The 19,289-nt window shown below is 38.5% G+C and overlaps 1 protein-coding gene across 1 annotated transcript in view; it reads right to left on the bottom strand.

Annotated features, from left to right (window-relative positions):
* Window positions 1-2,533: 2,533 nt before the first annotated feature.
* The window catches only part of dgki (diacylglycerol kinase, iota), an 89,528-nt gene continuing 72,772 nt past the window's right edge, over window positions 2,534-19,289 (bottom strand). The window contains exons 21-34 of the mRNA XM_037695955.1: window positions 17,927-18,039; window positions 17,261-17,323; window positions 13,962-14,062; window positions 13,702-13,781; window positions 12,282-12,326; window positions 11,833-11,902; window positions 11,365-11,405; window positions 11,158-11,282; window positions 10,226-10,251; window positions 9,036-9,073; window positions 5,575-5,695; window positions 4,102-4,138; window positions 3,824-3,923; window positions 2,534-2,836 (exon numbers count right to left, since the gene is read on the bottom strand). Of these exons, the coding sequence (XP_037551883.1) occupies window positions 2,723-2,836; window positions 3,824-3,923; window positions 4,102-4,138; window positions 5,575-5,695; window positions 9,036-9,073; window positions 10,226-10,251; window positions 11,158-11,282; window positions 11,365-11,405; window positions 11,833-11,902; window positions 12,282-12,326; window positions 13,702-13,781; window positions 13,962-14,062; window positions 17,261-17,323; window positions 17,927-18,039 (1,074 nt within the window). The 3' untranslated portion in view covers window positions 2,534-2,722. The remainder of the gene's footprint in view (window positions 2,837-3,823; window positions 3,924-4,101; window positions 4,139-5,574; window positions 5,696-9,035; window positions 9,074-10,225; window positions 10,252-11,157; window positions 11,283-11,364; window positions 11,406-11,832; window positions 11,903-12,281; window positions 12,327-13,701; window positions 13,782-13,961; window positions 14,063-17,260; window positions 17,324-17,926; window positions 18,040-19,289) is intronic.

Here is a 19,289-nt window from a genome sequence, read left to right as displayed (position 1 = left end):
TTGCCATATTGCTCGAGGGCCCTGTAGCGGCTGCAAATGGTAATATTTTAACATTTTTCATGTCAGAATGAATGAAAAAAAAGTCGCTTCGGTGTATAAGTCGACTTGCAAATTTATGCAAAAAGGTGCGACTTTTACAGCGAAAAATATGTTAACCTGTTTCTCCAAGCTGAGCTTGCTCAACAGGTAAGATGTTGCCTCTTCATAACCTTTCTACAGAACCCCTCTTCAAAGGATCTGCATCACCGTGAATCACAGCAACAACCAGAAACTGGATTCATCGTCAACTTTACAAGACTTCGACGATGGCTGCAAGGACGCCTCCAAACATCCCCGGAAATTCACCTGAACGTAAAAAGACAGACTCTTTCCTACTGCAAATATAATTTCACTTCACGACACTTCGTATCAAAGAAGAGCTCAGAGTTGTCGGGAGTCCTTTGACACACATGCACACACAAAAGAAAACGAAAGTTAGAAAACGATCGGAAAACTCAACCGGCACTGAAGTAACGCTGAACATTCAATACTCCTCGGTGCTAAATGGTCGACTATGTTCAAAAAACATTAATGTAATGTAAACGGTTAATAAAGAAATGCAACAAAAAAAAAGGATGTAATCCACTCATATTGCATTGAATATGGCTCAGATTGTTTCCTTTTAAAGAAATGTCACACAAACGCACGCACTCTGTGAATAATGCATGAAAACACACTTGAGTACCCCGAGGTTTCTCAGATTGGATATGTTGAGTATAATTACCAGTCACGTGTATTTACAGGCGTGTTGATTCAGGAGTACCAGTGATAGTATCCTGCTGAGGAGTCAAATACTGATTGAATACGTCATACAGGTGTGGTGCTTATCGTCCAGTTAGGGGCTGGACTATTCTGTCATCGTAGTTAATAAAAAAAAAAGATAAAATCGCAACATTTTTAGGTCAAACAAGTTCTGTAGGAATCTGTTTGAGTTGATTTTTCTAGTGTGGATCCTGGGACTGCTTCCTGCTTGTGCAGGGGTCTGCACCCTTCATGATAAATATATTATATTTATGCCAGTTAAAGACAGGTTAAAATTACACCAGTTTGTTGGATAGTGTTACATTTTTAAATAAAAATAAATACTTTAGTTTACGTTGACTTTGGTTTTTTTGTGTTTTATTCTTAGTGTCATCAAATATTCCTTCTCAGCAACTTGTCTTAAAGATATTCCAAAACATTCTGGTGGTTTTGACGCTGTGAGACTGGAAGTTGACTTGAAGTGGCTAACAAACAACTAGCATGATGTTTTACCTAAATATTATCAGTCACATATTTGAAACTGAAGGAAATCTGCTAAAACTAGCCATTTTCATTGTTGGAGATAATTTAAATAAAATTCAGTTTTGTGTTAGTTTTGGTCAAAGCCTGAAAGGGCCGCTGCAGAGGGACCAAAGGGCCTCATGTGGCCCGAGAGCCGCAGATTGCAGACCCCTGTGTGGGTCAGGTGTGTCGGAGAGCTTTAAAACCACGAAGAAGAGTCGTCTCATCTCTCATCGGATTTTGTTGTTGTTCAACAAAATGTAAGAAAACACCGAAACCTGGATTTCAGCTTGACATAAAATCTCAAAACAGCTCAGAAAAATAAGATTAAAAAAAAAAAAAGAATATTTGAAGCAAGATTTATACCAATTAACAATTTCAGCTGTCGCTCTTCTATTGTACACGCATGAAAAAGGGGAATTTAATTTTCAAGGCTGTAATTAAAAGCAAATTTGCGGTTTAAAGATGAAAGCAGAGTTCAGTTTGATCAGCTCATGCGACTCTGAGGGAGACGTCGGTGAGCTTCAGTCAGCACCAGATGTTAGCGTTGAGCTTTCAAACCACACAAACCGCACGAACAAGTGCTGATAAAAACACCACTGTTCAAACTAAAACTAGGGAGTTTTACTTTCAACGGTGGAGATCAGCAAAACTTGTTGGATTAGTTCAAAACCTGAACCCTAAACAGCTGATGTTTATCATTTGGCTTTAATTCCAACCTGCTGGTTTAGATTAAAGTTAACCCGCAGACGGCAGGGATGAGCAGTAAACCTTGGTTCTCCTGATTTATGATGAAATTAAAAGCCGTTGTTTCAATAAATGACTAATTGAATGGAAATCACGGTTACTGCTCCAGAACTGAATTGTTTGGAGCAATACATTTCGTAAACCGGTGTGCGTCCCGTGCGTTCCTTTCCATTTATGAGGTCTGCACCTTCGGCTGACGGCTCGGAGGCGTGAATTCAGCAGCATGCATCAAACGAGGACGACACCGAAGAAGCGAAAACGTCATCAGCTGGGAGATTTGTAGCTGTGGAGCGGCGGCGTTTTTGGATGAGTTACGACGCCGCGAAAGCGCAACGTCTTTGGCACGCAGGTTTTATAACAAATATACCGTTTCTACCCAACGTTTGAATGTTTCTGTAAAATATGCGCAGAAGTATAATATAATCTGAAACGATCCATCACAAGACGAACGGGAGAGCTCACCAAGTGTGTTCAAATTGCACTTTCAGCTGTTAAAATTCAATCAGTCCATCAATCAACCAGCACAACTAATAAATAGGACATGAATAAATAAATACAAATAAATAGTGGACGAGTGCAGAGTCAGATCCAGCCCCTGTTTGTCCTTTAAACCCTTTTCTGTCCCGGTAAGTCTCCGCTGCAGGTGAGTCCAGAGTCCAGCGTGTGCGTCTGCTCAGACGGCCGTCTCCAGGTCTTCGTTAGTGGCGGACGGTGGTGTGCGTTGTTGGGAGCTCAGGTAGGACGTGAGCTCAGAGTCTCCCTCTGCCTGGTCCACCGGGGTCTTGCCCTGCAGGACATGGGTCAGCTCAGAACTCGGGACTGACAAGAACGCAGCCGCTAAAAACGTAGGAAGGTTTCTAAAATGCAGCAAAACTGAATAACATGTTTAAACATTTACTTATTTATATATATATATAAAATAGATTTTCGCAAAACTGTTTGTCACATTTGTTGCAAAGAAAATTTAACAAAGTGATATTTGTACTGTGAAATCTTTTTATTGGTAATTAATTTTTATGGTTGAAACGGAAACTACAAATTAGATTACAGTGGTCTCTCGCTACGTTGCGGTTTATCAACGATTGTCAACTTTAATATTACTCATGTGATTGGGACGGTATGGGATAAAAAGTTAACGAAAATAAATAAATACTTTGAACAGGCGCTGCCATTTTGTAGTTTTCTTTCAATAAGCTTACACTGTATTGCCAAGCAAAAGAACTACACTACCCAGAAGCCAACAGTGCTTCCAGCTGCTGCTTTCTGCCAGATGAGCAGATGAAATGTTTTCCTGTTGCCTCAACATCGACCAAATGATTCACAAGTGTTTCTTTACAATAGAGCTGAAAATCCTTCCATCTGTATTCGTTAAAACTCAAAGTCATTAAATTTAGATTTGGGTTTTGCTGCATTTAAGAAAACTGACAGCTAAAATATGTGCATGAATATCAGCTTGGTGGTTTTCTGTCACGATGACACAACAAGCAGGAGCCGGATGTACACTGAGATCAATAACGTTTCAGCTCTTGATTCTGAGGCGTGTCGTCTTAACATGAAACAAATAATGAAGCATCCAGTTAAACAGCAGCGTCTCATGCAGTCATCGCTTTATCCAAACTCCTACATGTTTATGAGATGGATGAGTGAAGCCAAAGCTAAAGGAGACACACCTTTAGAGGTAATAAAGCTGATTGGATCATCGACGTGATGTTAGTCTCATGTGACTCAGCAGGACTTACAGTAATCGTGTTTGTGACTTTTTCCCTGTTTTTACCTGGAAATTGGTCTTTTCTAGTGAAGCGCCTGCTTCCACCAGCAGTCGACACACTGCATGCTGCTTCTCTGAGGCTGCTTTGTGCAAGGCGGTGTCTCCTCTATGAACACAAAAGCTTTGTGAAAAAAACCCACCGGTGTGGTTTTTATAGAGGTAGAGGGCAGAGACACGTTGACCTCGGTGACGTGAACCAGACAGGAAGCAAGCATCAAAAGAAAACTACACAACAGATCTGATGTTGGAGTGGAAGTGTGGGGGTGCGGGGGGTGTACACCTACTTTTCTCTGTCTGTTAAATCCAGAAGAATTTTAGAGCCTGAGGAGACAGAAGCAGGAAACAGAACCACTCATTCAGCTTTGGGACACAAAATATCTCCTTTAGAACGGGAAACACAGATAAAATGATGCTTTATATATGACCAGATCTTTTATTAACGTAATATTTATATTTTATCTTATGACAAAATGACGCTTTAAAAATGACCAGCCCTTTTATTAACGTAATATTCTATCTTATGATAAAATGATGCATAAATGAAAGCCGCAGCGACCAGAACAGAGTAGTTGGTACTGAACGAGCTTTATTTTGGGCATTTCTTTGAACGGCTGAAAAGCTGCAGACTTTTATCTCAGTTTAGTCTGGAGGACGTTAGATTCTTGATGATGCTTTTATACTTTTGTGAATCTTTCAAAAATGACTTAAAATCCTGATTTTAGTGACCAAGTTCAAGAACAAAAACTGCCCAGGAGCACTACCAAGGGGGGATATGAGGAGGAAATGCCCATCCCTTAAAAACTGGTAGCCCCCCTTGGCCAAACAGTTTTATCTATTATGGATTAGTAAAACCTCATAAATATAAAACCAAACTGTTTTTGAGTAATTAGGAGCTGGAAAAAAAAAAATATATATATATATAAAATAAAATAAAAACCATCCATCCATCCATCCATTTTCTTTACCCGCTTATTCCATTTTGGGTCACTGGTGCCCATGTCCAGCAATCACAGTGCGAGGGGCGGGGTACACCCTGGACAGGTCGCAAGTCCATCACAGGGCCTAAAATAAAAACCTTAAAATCTAAATCTCTTGAATAAATACAGTCGGTGTAAAATCAGTGTCCTCTACATTAAGCTACAGGGTCTCATGAGGTTATATTCATACATTTATTTTTAATAAATGTGAATTTAGGAGAAGACACTTAAATAAAAGCTGAAGTAGACCTATTAATATCAGAAGTTGATTCTCTAACTCCCGTACTTCTGTATTAGTCAAATAACCAATATATGACAACATAAAACACCTGGGTGGGATGGAGTGGGGACCCCCCCCCCCCTTCCTCCTAGGATTTTCAGTGGGGCCCCCCATTGTCCCTGCATTAAAACCTTTCTGGAGGCACCCCTGCCGCTGCCGCTCAGATTTGTTATTTTTGTTAGCTCCTCCTTAACTAACGTTTGACGTCAACCTCGTTCAAGATGGCCGCCCCAGAAAATCAACGTTAGCCAACACATAAATGGCCATAACTCAGTCAGTTTAACAGATTGTGAACTAAAACATGACGTGCTGAGGGTCACACATTGTCCAAGACTCTGAATAAAGTTATTTTAAGGCTGTAACTCCATCTTCATCTTAAGATGATCTCGTTTGAAATGTGCTCAGCTTTTCATTTAACTCTGTTCCTGTTGGAGCTGCTGGTTTTACAGTAAAACCTGTTTAATTTGAGATGAAGCTTCCTGCAGCGAGCGTCGCCTCACCTTGCTGCAGAATGTAGCCGACGAGGTCCGTGTGTCCGTTCTGAGCAGCTAAATGTAACGCCGAACAGCCTTCAGAGTCTCTCACCAACAAACTGACGCCTCGACGCACACACTCCGTCAGCTGCAGGAGAAACACACAAAGACGTTCAAAACGTTCATGTTTGAATGATACACAGCTGAGACGTTCTCCTGCAGGAAAATCTGTTTCCTTCTGGTAAAACAGTCCAGAACCTGTTTTCCCAGCAGCACCTGAACACTAAAGTTATTATAATGTTTTTTATGAACATTACTGACCTAAAGATTTATGTTTCTCCTGAAGAATCAGAACTCTCTGCATTTTAAAACTCATGCCCCATTAGTTTTTTATCTAAAGTTATTAAAAACTTTCAAATGAGCTCCATGTTCGGTTGCAATTATTTGATTTGATCATAAACGCATAAACGCTCTGTGAGTTTGAAGTCAATATTATAATTATTAAGGCTTCTAGTATCCATATAAACTTAATGAAATGCGTCCTTTTGAATTTTTATAGGTTTATTTACAGAAAACACTTGTTTTAGGAATAAATGACTTTTTTAGACTCCTTTAGAAGCTTCATTTCTTTTTTTTTTTTTTTTTACTGAAGAGAGAACATATCTGTGCAGATAATTACAAAAATATATTTTCTTCTGTAGAAGAAAAGATCTAAATGTTTTATTTCTTCTGTAAATAAGTAATTGCTGCAGAAGTTTGGAAAACAATGTGAATTTAAAACGTTTTATTGGTTGATTCAGAACAAGGAGTGGTTAAAATACTGACTGAAAATTTGAGGCTATAATTTGAAGCAGAAATCTGGGATTATTTTATCTAATTTATTATATTTCATCATAGAATCATAACAGTTTTAGTAACGTACGAGAAACAATAAACATTTTTATAAATTTAGAAAAGAAAATGATGATAAATTCACTGAATATGAAAGTATAATGAAAAAGTCCTCATTTGTTTCATATTTTTCTTTAAATAAATAATTTAAATGTTTTGTTTTTCTTTCTATAAGCTTTTAAACTTTATAATGAGTAAGAATCAGATTTATATTAAACTCTGACTGATTCAGCTCCAAATGTTTCCGTTTTCTGCTCTAATTTAAGAACTAATTCTTAATTATAAAACACGGTTTATGGTCCAGTTTCAGTGTAAATGTCCTCCATGCTAAAAAAACACTCGCTGCATTGTCTTGAACAATACTTTTAAAATAAATGTAGTAAAAGTTGTATTAAAGGCTGACTTATACTCTGAGGGATGTAAATTATTCTGTTCTTCACGTAACTCAGTGAGACGTTCTTTATCACAAGAACATTTTATACTCAAAGAGAAACTGCAGGGGAGAAGTCCTGATAAGCTCCTCCCACTGCATCAGGGGAGAAGTCCTGATAAGCTCCTCCCACTTCAGCAGGGGAGAAGTCCTGATAAGCTCCTCCCACTGCAGCAGGGGATAAGTCCTGATAAGCTCCTCCCACTGCAGCAGGGGAGAAGTCCAGATAAGCTCCTCCCACTTCAGCAGGGGAGAAGTCCTGATGAGCTCCTCCCACTACGACACATTACACTTACAACAACACAGAGAGCACGGCTTGCAGAGATGATGTTGATAATCAGTTAATGATGGAGAAGTTGGAGGAGGAATCGAGGAGGAGCACTATTTTGCTAATTTGTCATTGAGAGAATGCCACGGTTTCCAACAAACGGTGCGTGAACGTGCCGCCAGCACAACCACAGAGACCTGGCTGTGTCTCCATGCTGTCTCCACCGTGCACAAAACTTGAAGTTTTATGCACGGTGGAGACAGCATGCTCTCATTGGCTGAGGCCAACCTGATCCAGCAAAACTTAAATTAAACTTATAGAAAAACTCAACTTGTTTTGTGAGTTTGTTTTTCTATAAGTTTAATTTAAGTTTTGCTGGAACAGGTTGGCCTCAGCCAATGAGAGCAGTGGAGTCCCGTCACTTTTCAGCAAGAACGAGCCCACAGATTTCTGACCAATCACACAATACTCCATACATGCAGTAGTCCCTTAATACTTCACGGTTCGACTTTCGCGAACTCACTCTTGCATGTTTTTTTAACGACTGTCCACTTTAATATTACTCAGGTGATTGGGACGGTACAGGATGAAAGGTTAATGCAAAAAAAAAAATTACTTGTAGTTTTCTTTCTATAAGCCTACACTGTGCCAGTCAAAAGAACTACACTACCCAGAAGCCAACAGTGTTTCTGGCCGCCGCTTTCTGCCAAAATGGAGGGAGGCTCTATCTACAGTATGTATTAATTAAGCTCACTGAACTGGCAGGAAAGTCGCAAATAATCCTGAAGCTGAACTCATACTTCAAGTTGTAGTAATATACTGTAGTAGTCCCTCGCTCTTTTGCGGTTTTTCAAAGTAAGACTGAACAAGAGGGGGAAAAAATCTGTACACAACACACGAATGTCAACTTTAATATTACTCACATGATTGGGACAGTACTGGATACTGTACAGTAAAAAGTTAATGAAAAAAATACTTTGGACAGGTGCCACCATTTTGTAGTTTTCTCTCAATAAGCCTACACTGTATCGCCACTCAAAATGACTACATTTCCCAGAAGCCCTGTTGCCTTCTGCTGAAATGGAGGGAAAGTTTTGATCTAATCTGAAAAGTTCTGTCTTTATTCATACAGTGACTTCAGCGCCCAGCGGATGCAGAGAGCCGCATGGAACCAGACCAGAACCGGACCTCCAGACTCATCGGTGAACCTGAGTGCCGCCCGCCGGCCCACGAGGCCTACCGAGCGGGAAGGCGCCGCCCAGAGGTCCAGTGTTCTCTCCGGAGCCCACAAAGACTTTTTTCATACAGATCCCTCTGGATTATTTGGACTCGATCAGGACCACTGTGTGGTTTTGTGCTGGCTCTCCGAAGGTCCAGCACTCTTCAAGTATCTGGTGCTCAACGGCTGCAGAGAGCCGATCAGAACCGGACCAGAACCTGACCAAACTTGGGGAGTACCCATATAAAATTTGCAGTACTCTACAGTACATATACGCATGTTGTTTAAATGACATAGGTTTAAGAGTTTAGAACATTGTAAGAGTGTGGGAAGGGTTTTTAAAGACTTAAAGTATACATTTATATATATATATATATATATATATATACTAAAATATTGTACCCCTGTGAGACAGCGGTTCCTCTAGGAGGTTGTACACAAAAACACTTAGAATTTTTTTTTTTGGTGATGCAACCTCATTAATGAGAGCAGACGTCTTAACGTCTCGTGGAGTATAAACCAGCCTTTGGTCTGGTGCTGAAATAAACTTGCTCTTTAGACTGTGCGCATGTGTGTGTGTGTGTGTGTGTGTGTGTGTGTGTGTGTGTGTGTGTGTGCGTGTGTGTGTGTGTGTGTGTGTGTGTGTGTGTGTGTGCGTGTGCGTGTGTAAAGTACCGTACCAGGGAGAGATCCCCAGAACTGGCTGCAGACAGAAGAGCTGAGAAAGAAGGGACAGAAACGAAACTCAGATATGTTTCTGATGAATTTCCTGTAAACAATTTCCTGCAACTTTAAAAAACATTTTAATGGATCTACAAAATATAAAAAATAAAAACTCTGCACGCAAAGAAACCTCAGAAAGTTTCTGCCTCAAGCTCCAAACGAAAATCTAATGTTTTTGCAGATTTTTGTGATGTAACCTCTGAATGTTCCCGTTTCAGCCACGTTTTAACAGATTTGAACATCTTTGTGCTTCCTGTTGTTACAGACGCTGTTAATGATGGCTCCTCCGTAACTTTTAAATCAAACTGGATATGAAAACTGCAGAACGTTTCCTCAAAGCTGCAATCAGAAACCCAATCTACTGAGTCACCGTTGAAGCAGAGTTTATGATTAATTAAAACCGCCGCTGACACAGTCGGAGTAACGTTTAACTTTATGAAACCATAAACGCCAAGACGGAGTGAGCTGTGAAAGTGAAAGTAAGCAACGTGACACGAAGAGCAGCCGCTGGGAAACAGTTCAGGGATTTCCAGTGACGCCTGCCTGAAAGTCAAAGTCTTGCGTGTCTTATATAAAAAACAAACAAACAAACTAAACAAGCCTGGGCATGTTACAGGAACGCCTGAGTCACAGGTTAACAAGGAGAAGAATGAAGGACCAATTACAGGTTTGTGCAAAACTTTTAAACCGCCTGATTCGTTCAGTTATTTTAAGTTGACACTTTCCTCAGGATCTCTGAAGGTCGCTCGAATCTTTGGCTGATTTTTTTTTCAGTCAGCTGATGAATCTTATCTGACATGAAAATGGCTTCAACTCAGTTCTTTTTTTTTCTTTTTACAGATTTCTGGATATAACTTAGTTAGTAGCTTATCCTCAAATCTTACTTGTTCAGACTTGATATATGTTCCTTAAAGGAAGACAAAAGAGTGAACACTGCAGACACTTTTTGTCTTTACGTGAAGCCCCTCTGCTGTGTGGTTAAAAATAAAGTTATTGTTTTGCTCTGTACATATTTTAAAGTTGAACAGGAAAAAATGTAATATGAAGATCAGACTGCTCTGAAAATCATTCAAAACTCATGGTAAATTAATAAAAATATAACTTTAACTGCAGTTGTAGACATCTCTGTGTGGTGTGAGCGTTTTACCTTGTTCATCGTGTGACAAAGCAGCACTGAAAAATAAAAAGTGAGAACGAGACATCAATTATTCAAAACTTTGTTAACTTTACCCCAGACTTGCACACAAATTGAAAAGTTATTTTTTATTTGAAACTTTTGTACAAATCGCAGCACCAAAAGCACAAAGTTTAAATTGTTACTTTTTATTTTAAATTTTAAATCAGCAGTTAAAAAATGATTATAAAAGTGACAACAGCATTATTTTTATAGATTACATCATATTGGTTAGAGCCTTTATTATTATTATTATTATTATTACTATTATTGATTTTGAGTTAAACACCAGAAAATAACTAAAAGCTTATTTTTCCCTCCAAAAACAACTAAAACATTTCTTTAAACCTGGAAGATGCTTCTTACTTTAAGTGTCAAATAACTAAAACTGTATAAAAATAAAACAACTAATTTTACTTTGGAAAATATATTTTTTAACAAACTCCACAGCGTCTTTGCAATAATTTTTGTAAATAAAACATGTATATTTTATATTTTGAATAAAAATTCCTAAACTAAGCCACTCCTTGATGCTTGAGTTTTAAGATTACATGAACTTAAACTCACAGTCAAGTTGATTCAATTGGTTATTAATTGAGTAAAACATTTATATTTAAATATCCACAACAGCAACTGGTTATTTTGCGTAATTATTAAATAAAAGTTGGGATTTTAGGATTTAGAGACATCTAGTGGTACAAGCTGTGAATTGCAACTAAATCCATTTGAACTCACCCCCCCCCCCCCCCCCCATAAGCTCACTCACACAAACAAACACTGCTTTAAACCATAGTAGACAAAAATGGAAAACTGTTGTATTTTGTACAAAATAAGTTCAAATAATTAATTTTTTTCGTTTAGTTTGATTTTATAAGAATCAAACTCCTCGCTCTCTTCCATCTTACCCAGCTGTAGGTTCAACCACCAGATCTGGCATCCCGATGGACGAGCCCTGGCTCACCAGGGGTCCCTCGTGGTCCAGGATGAACACTTCATCCTGACATATTTCGGTCACAAAGTGAAGGTGCTCCTGCACACGCAGATAAAGATGAAATGAAATCAGATTAAAGAAACTGATATATGTTCAGTAAAACCTGAAAACTGTCGCTCACCTGAGCTTTGTCGATGCGATAGAAGCGATCGGCTGATGTGGCTATAAAGACAAGACATTCATACAAATATGGTAAATCATAAATAATTAAACTTTTTATAACTTTGTTATTGCTGTAGATTTTTCATATATAAACTGATTCTTGAGGGAAATCAAAGGTCGAAACAGGAGACATTAAAGATAAAATCTGCGTAGGATATGATAAACACAACATATACCGTATTTGTCTGACTATAAGGCACACTTTAAATGCTTTAATTTTCTCAAAAACCAACAGTGAGCTTTATAATACGTTTGGCCACGATACTGAGCCGAACGTTTACACAGAAGACCTAAAAGTGATGACTGCAGATTCTATTTTTTAATGTTCGAGCAAGAGTTTTTTACTGTCAGCCATGTTTTACAAGAAAAATTCATGACAAAACGCATTTTGAAGTCATCGTTTACGAGATGTGATCCAGGAACTTACAGTCCAGGAAGCTCCAGTGAGGAGACAGTCGACTGGTGGAACTGGATGTGGGGACGCCTCTGCTTTCATCCTGCACACAAAACCACAGACCGTGATCGCTATCGAGTCCCTGAACCGTGAAATGAATGCATGATTTTAAAAAAACTACAGCGATCAGAGGGAAGACCAGAAAAGTTTATAAAGAGGAACCTAAGACAGCAATTTATTCATACGAGTGAGGATCTTGCTCAACATAGATGATGTCATAAATGAAGATTAAATTAACGGTTTGCTATTCTGGGGTGTTAAGTTCCTCTTGTTAAAGAACGAAACATTTGAGTTTACTGAAAGTTACATAACTGACAACTCAACAAACTGGTGACTAATTTAGAAGAAAAGCTTTTTCTCAACCTTCTGTATGTTTCCTTGCAGACAAAAACAAAACAAAAACAAAAAAGCCAGTCCTGTACCTGGTAGTGCACTCTGTGGCCAGTAGAGGGCGCCTGGTGTAAATCCTAGAAGGCACAGCAGAGAGGCTTGAGATTAAAGAGCTCTCCGACTAGCTGGAACAATAAATTTATTTGATAAACAGTTACATCAGCTATGCAAACAAGACTGTAAAAATACTGTAGGCTGTTCAGTTTTTATAAGTATTTCAAAAATATTGACACACAGACGTCACCAATTTATTTATGTTGCAATGCATCATGGGTAAATAATGTAGACAGGTTGCTTTGAGGCAAACTGCATTCAGCTGGAATGTTAATTTTGGACATTATCTAACATTTAGCCCTTTAATTTGAACCAGAGCGTGTTGATGGACAGGAGAATGGAGAAATGAGTCATCTTTCAGGTTAGCTCCAGTGCTAACATATATAGCATTAGCTCCAGTGCCAACAACATATTAGCTCCAGAGATAATATATGACATTAGCCCCAGAGCTAATATATGATGTTAGCGCCAGTGCTAATATAGAATTTTTTTTTCATTCAACCTTTATTTAAACAAGTTAGTCCCAATGAACAACAAGGACGCATTTACAAGAGACCTGGATTTTAGCTTCAGAGCTAATAAATATGATATTAGCTCCAGAGCAAATATATCAGCTCCAGTGCTAACATATATAGCATTAGCTCCATTGCTAACACCATATATGAGCTCCAGATCTAATATATGACATTAGATCCAGAGCTAATATATATGATGTTAGCTCTAGTGCTAATATAGATGATTTCAGCTCCAGCGCTAATATATATGGAATTAGTTCCAGAGGAAATATATAAGATGTTAGCTCCTGTGCTAACATATATAGCATTAGCATCAGTGCTAACACCATATATTAGCTCCAGAGCTAATATATGGTGTTGGTTCTGTAGCCAATAAATTTAACATCACAAGTTGATCTTGTCTGATCATTTTGACCCATATGTTGTGCATAAGGCCTAATATAAAATATAATTTTATTGCCCTGTACTTTTTAGCCTAGACTTGTGTTTTAGTTTCCCCTACAACCGATGCATGTCATCAACCCAGATTGCAGTGTGTCAGTAAAATAATGGCAATGTTCTTAGTGAAAGATGTAATAATAATATATATATATAATTTTCTAATTAGAAATTTTCACATGTCCCAAACAACGTATAGTGGACTAGAGAAATAATATATTAAAGCCAATATGAATAAATATTTGGGAGATCCAAGCAGCCGAAGCATTTAGAGATAAAGGTTTTCACACGTGTTTAAGTCAGAAGATGCGACAGACACGAGGTGATCTGTACTCACAGGTCAGTAAGTCAGATATAAATAACTACAAGTGGAGGGGTGACGCCATGAGGATTAGTAAATGATTAAAAAAAATGATGATGAGCAAGGTGATGAAGAAAGACTTGCCTCTTGCAATCTGTCAATATAGAGTCTGCAGGTTTCCAGATCGCAGTCTCCTCTCACCACCACAATGCCCACTGGGATTGCTGGATAAACACAAACAGGCTCAAGAACGTGAAAAACATCAATCAAACAAAATGTTTTCGACCACTTGGCGCAGCTGAGGTGTAAATGTTTCGACTTTTCAGGCGGTTTATCATCTTTGAAAACCAAAAGCGTTTGTGAAAGGTTACAAATATTGTTTTATTTAGAGTAAAAAGTCTTACAGATGTCCCGCAGACGCTCTTTGTCATACTGCAGCCTGTCGTACTCCTGCAGGCTGATCCGATTAACTCGGAGGCGCAAACGGTCCGGAACGGCGTGAGGACTGGAAGAAAAGGGCACACAGGTGGATACACGTGCACACGTGTGAAGCACACACAATGAGGACAAACGTATGCGTACATGCACTCACAGACACACAAATCACAAACCAATGAACCTTTGCACTCCTGATTTATTTTAAGTGACTTTAATAATACTCAGAACTGGAGGTAATGAAAGTGTTTCAACTCTCCAGCAGTTTGACGTTAAGGCTGCTCAGTGACGACGCAGTCTGAGAAAGGTTCGTACGGTGGCCCTAAGGTGTAAATGAACAACTTTTGAAAAAACACAATTACATTTGAAAAAACACAACAAAAACACAACAACGTTTGAAAAAACAGAATTACATTTGAAAAAAACAGAATCATATATGAAAAAACGGAATCACATTTGAAAAAAACGGAATTACATTAAGCCAAACCGGAAGTGGTGTTTTTTTGTGTGTGTGTGTGTTTTTTTATTTTATTTTATTAGCAACATAAAAAAACAACAGAAAATTGTACAGTACATACAACAAGCTCTAACCCTAACACTAATCCTGCACAGTTTTTCCAGCGTCATGTCTTCTTCTTTAAGCTTGAACAAAGCATAGCTCTCCATTTCTACAGGCTAAAGTCTAGCCTGCTAACTGTACCTCCGTTGTGTGTGTACTGTACGCTGTTTTGTTGTTCTGTTTTATGTTGTTACTAAAGTAAAAAATATAATAAAATACACAACAACAAAAAAAAACACCACTTCCCGTTTGGCTTAATGTAATTCCATTTTTTTCAAATGTAAGTACGCTTTTTCAAATGTAATTCCGTTTTTTTCAAATGTGATTCTGTTTTTTCAAATGTATTTTTCTTCAAATGTGATTCTGTTTCAAATGTGATTCTGTTTTTTCAAATGTGATTCCATTTTTTTTCAAATGTGATTCAGTTTTTTTCCAGATGTGATTCCGTTTTTTCAAATGTGATTCAGTTTTTTCCAAACACGAGTCAGTTTTTTCCAGATGTGATTCCGTTTTTTTGAAAGGTGATTCCATTTTTTTCAGATGTGATTCCGTTTTTTTTGAAAGGTGATTCCATTTTTTCCAGATGTGATTCTGTTTTTTTGAAAGGTGATTCCGTTTTTTTTTTTCAAATGCGATTCCGTTTTTTCACATGCAGTTCTGTTTTTTTCAAATGTAGTTCCGTTTTATCGAATGTGATTCTGGCCACTTCCGCTTTGGCCTAGTGTAATTCCGTTTTTTTCAAATGGTGTGTTTTTCTTGTGTTTTTTCCAATGTAATTGTGTTTATTCAAATGTTGTTCATTTACACCTTATGGCCATTGTAGGCTCGACTTCAAAAGTAAAAGAACCTCAAAGTCTTACGTATAAATCAACAAAATGGTGTTTCAAATTAAAGACTGCATACGCCAGAGGTGATTCTGTAAAGACTATTGGTTGTTGGAAAACAAGAACGTTAAACTGGGTGGAGGTTTTATTCTTGCCGAGCTCAGAGCGGTGTTAAAGGTGAAAAAAGACACGAAGACAGAAGTGGGGAGACTTCACCATGCTGCCATACACTCTCTCTCTTCCTTTTTTAGTCCTCTGACTGCGCACAGAACAAGTGGACACAAAAACTGCAGGGTTTGATCAATATTTGACGACTTTTTTAAAGAGTGACCTTTGTGTGACTTTTGTCTTTTTGATTTGTGAGAAAATCCAAACGCTTAATGGCTCAAATGTTTTGTTTTTATGTGCATATTTTGTCAGAGGCTGAGAAGAACAGATTGTGGTGACCTGTGAGAATTTCATCATCTATTATTTTATAGGAATCTTTAGCAAAAAGGCCTCAACTTATCTCCCAATGGGCTGATATTAAACAAAGTTCTCATTAAAGTGCTGCTAAAGTACAATTTATCTAAGAAATAAAGTATTAGACTGATCTAAAGATTGAATTATTCTAGTTTTATTCGTAATAAACCAATACTAACTTTTAAACACGCTTAAATTATTTCCCAGACTAGAGAAGAAAATCAGCTACATTTCAGATTATCGGTGAGGTGTACCATAATTTCTGGATTATAAACTGCTACTTTTTCACATGCTTTGAACACCGTGGCTCATACAATGCTGTGACTAATTTATGGATTGTTATTTATTTTTTTAATGGGCTAACGAGCTTCATGCCACCAAAACGTTTAGCCTCGTCACACCGGGCGCTCACATAGCTGCACAATACACATCTCTCTTGGGGGGTGGGTCCTCATGACTCAATGAGACTACCTGTATAAATAAATGTTTAAAAAATCTGACCAATGAAATTCATTGGTCCACTGGGGGGTGGGGGGATTTTGTTTTCCCCCTCACATTCTCTCCTCCCCTTCCCGTTGTGCCCCCAGGGAGGGGGAGGCGTGATAAAAAGGACAGCACAACCTCACTGCACAGGAGGAAGATGAAGAAAGTGATCAATGACTTCCTGGTAGGCTACTGTATTTCTTATTTTTAACCAGCCGTGTTACCAGCACTGTTCAGAAAAAAACATTTACTGTACATATTTGTGTATGTTACTGGTATGTATTTAATAAAAAGTTTAAAAAAACTTTCTTTGTAAATATCTCATGTTACAACATGGACACCTGCAGCTTATACACATGTTCAGCATATATGTATAAAAATGTATTATTATTATTTTAATTTGGTGTGGCGTGGCTTATATTCGGGTGCGCTCAACAGTCTGGAAATTACGGTAATTTGTTTACTGTAATCGTTGAAAAATGAACTCGTTTAAGATTTTTTTTTAGAAATGTTAAACTTTACTGTTTCCCTGCGTTTGGTTGTCCAGTTAAGAGGAACTCTGAATTCAACATTTAAAAGTTTATTGGGCAAACACACAAAGAAGAAACGTTCAATTGGCTAAAAATAGAGATTAAAAAAAGTTGACTGGATTAAAAATAGTGCACATATGTTGATGTTTAATGGAAACGATCAAATGTGAAGACACATCTGTGTCAAAGCTGACCAAATCGTTAAAAAGTGTTTCTTGCGTTGAATGTTTCAAAGATATCCATCAAACAGGATAATTGTCAACACCTCCGGGACAGAAAAAAACTGCAGCAGCTTCAGTCGAAGAGAACAATTCAAATATTCGTCAAACCTGACTGACACAAATACGACGCAACCTGCTCATTCACTCAGATGTGACACAATAACACACAAAGGGGTTAAAGGTACTTACACAGAGAAGGAGTCGGGGGGAGCAGAGAGGCGGCGCAGATCAGCTGCACACACCTTCTGAATACTACGTCCGCACACACACACACACACACACACAAACACAGAAGAGAGGCGGGATGTATGGCGGTGAGAGGAAGGAGGTGAGAGAACGGTGGAAAATAAAATAAAAATCCAGAAGATCCCAGATGTGATGAAGTAAAAGATGATAAAAAAAAAAGGATGAGCAGAAGGAGGGAAAGATGGAGAAAAGCCCAAAAGGTAAGTGGACAAACAGTGATAGCACAGAAGTCCCATAGCTGTGACGCTAACAAGAAAAGTTCCTCTGCTGCTCTGCTGCATGCGCACATCTACTGTAGCTCGCTACAAACAGCAGAAAACACGTCTACATTTAAACTGTTTATACGGCAGACAGAGGGAGACGTTAAAATCTACACATCTTTAGTTGTTTTTACAAAACAAAACGCTGCTTCGCTCCCGAAACAAATCAAGAAAGAGGAAACCACACGGAGATAAAGCTCTGCTGGAGACTGTCCCCTCTCCCTGAAGAGGGACGTGGGACACCGAGCAGTGCATGTCAGCTCTGCGAACAGACTGAATGACTCACTCTGTGGATTTCTACAACACGGCTGGCCTACTTCACTCGTCTGTGTCTGTGCGAGTGACTCACTCGTTGAGGAGGGGCACCGAGGTCCGTCTCTTGCTCTTCTGGACCATGTTGGCTTGGTTTCGAAGGGAGATGCGCAGGGTGGACGGAGCCAGTCTGCACGGCTCACCATCCACCTATGAGCACACAGAAACACAAACCCACTGCGATTCAGCTACGATTCACGGAAATTAACTGGATAACTGCTTTTAATGGTGCAAGTGTTTGTGAAGCATTCACACTACTGAGATCCGGTTTTCTTCTCTACGCTGTTTGGCACGTCACTCGGTCTGCAATCTTTGTGCTATTCAAATCATATATCAAAACGTTCAGCTCATTCAGGACACGTTCCTGTTATAGCATTAGGAATGTGTGCAATTTTTATTTTTTATTTAGCTTTTTCATGTTCTTTCACATAGAAAATAATAATAATAATAATCATTTTATTTAAAAAGCGCCTTTCATGACACCCAAGGACATGCATGGAGCCCTGTTCAAATCTTATGAAAACCTGCATTTTTCCTTTCCATTTCAGCATTTCTATGCAAGTAATACTTCTGCTACTGCTAATTCTGCTCAGGTTATTGCTCATATTCTGCACTGCTAATGCTGAATTTTCCCCAGCTAATGCTAATTCAGTCCTGGTGATGCTAATTCTGATATGATAAAACTAATTCTATCCAGTTTTTTAATAACTCTTCCCTGCTAATGCTGCTTCTGCCCTGCTTTATGCTAACATTCTGCTCCGTTTTATATTAATTCTGCCCTGTTTGTTCTAATTCTGCCCTGTTTTATGTTAACATTCTGCCCTTTTTTATACTAACATTCTGCCCAGCTTTATGCTAACATTCTGCCCTGTTTTATATTAATTCTGCCCTGTTTTATACTAACATTCTGCCCTGCTTTATGATAACATTCTGCCCTGTTTTATGTTAACATTCTGCCCTGTTTTATGCTAGCATTCTGCCCTGTTTTATACTAACATTCTGCCCAGCTATGTGCTAACATTCTGCCCTGTTTTATATTAATTCTGCCCGGTTTTATACGAATTCTGCCCTGTTTTATACTAACATTCTGCACTGCTTTATGCTACCATTATGCCCTGTTTTATACTAATTCTGCTCTGTTTGTGCTTATTCTGCCCTGTTTTATAATAATTCTGCCCAGTTTTATACTAATTCTGCTCTGTTTGTGCTAATTCTGCCCTGTTAATTCTGCCCTGTTTGTGCTAATTCTGCTCTGTTTTATACTAATTCTGCCCTGCTTTATACTAATTCTGCCCTGTTTGTGTTAATTCTGCCATTTTAGACTTAATTCTTCCATTTTGTGCTAATTATGCTTTGTTTTATACTAATTCTGCCCTGTTTGTGCTAATTCTGCCCTGTTT

Source organism: Nematolebias whitei, chromosome 22, assembly GCF_014905685.2.
Source record: "Nematolebias whitei isolate Nwh7 chromosome 22, NemWhi1, whole genome shotgun sequence".
Classification (NCBI taxonomy): domain Eukaryota; kingdom Metazoa; phylum Chordata; class Actinopteri; order Cyprinodontiformes; family Rivulidae; genus Nematolebias; species Nematolebias whitei.
The sequence above is the reverse complement of the archived record's forward strand: the minus strand, read 5'-3'. Positions and strand labels throughout refer to the sequence as shown.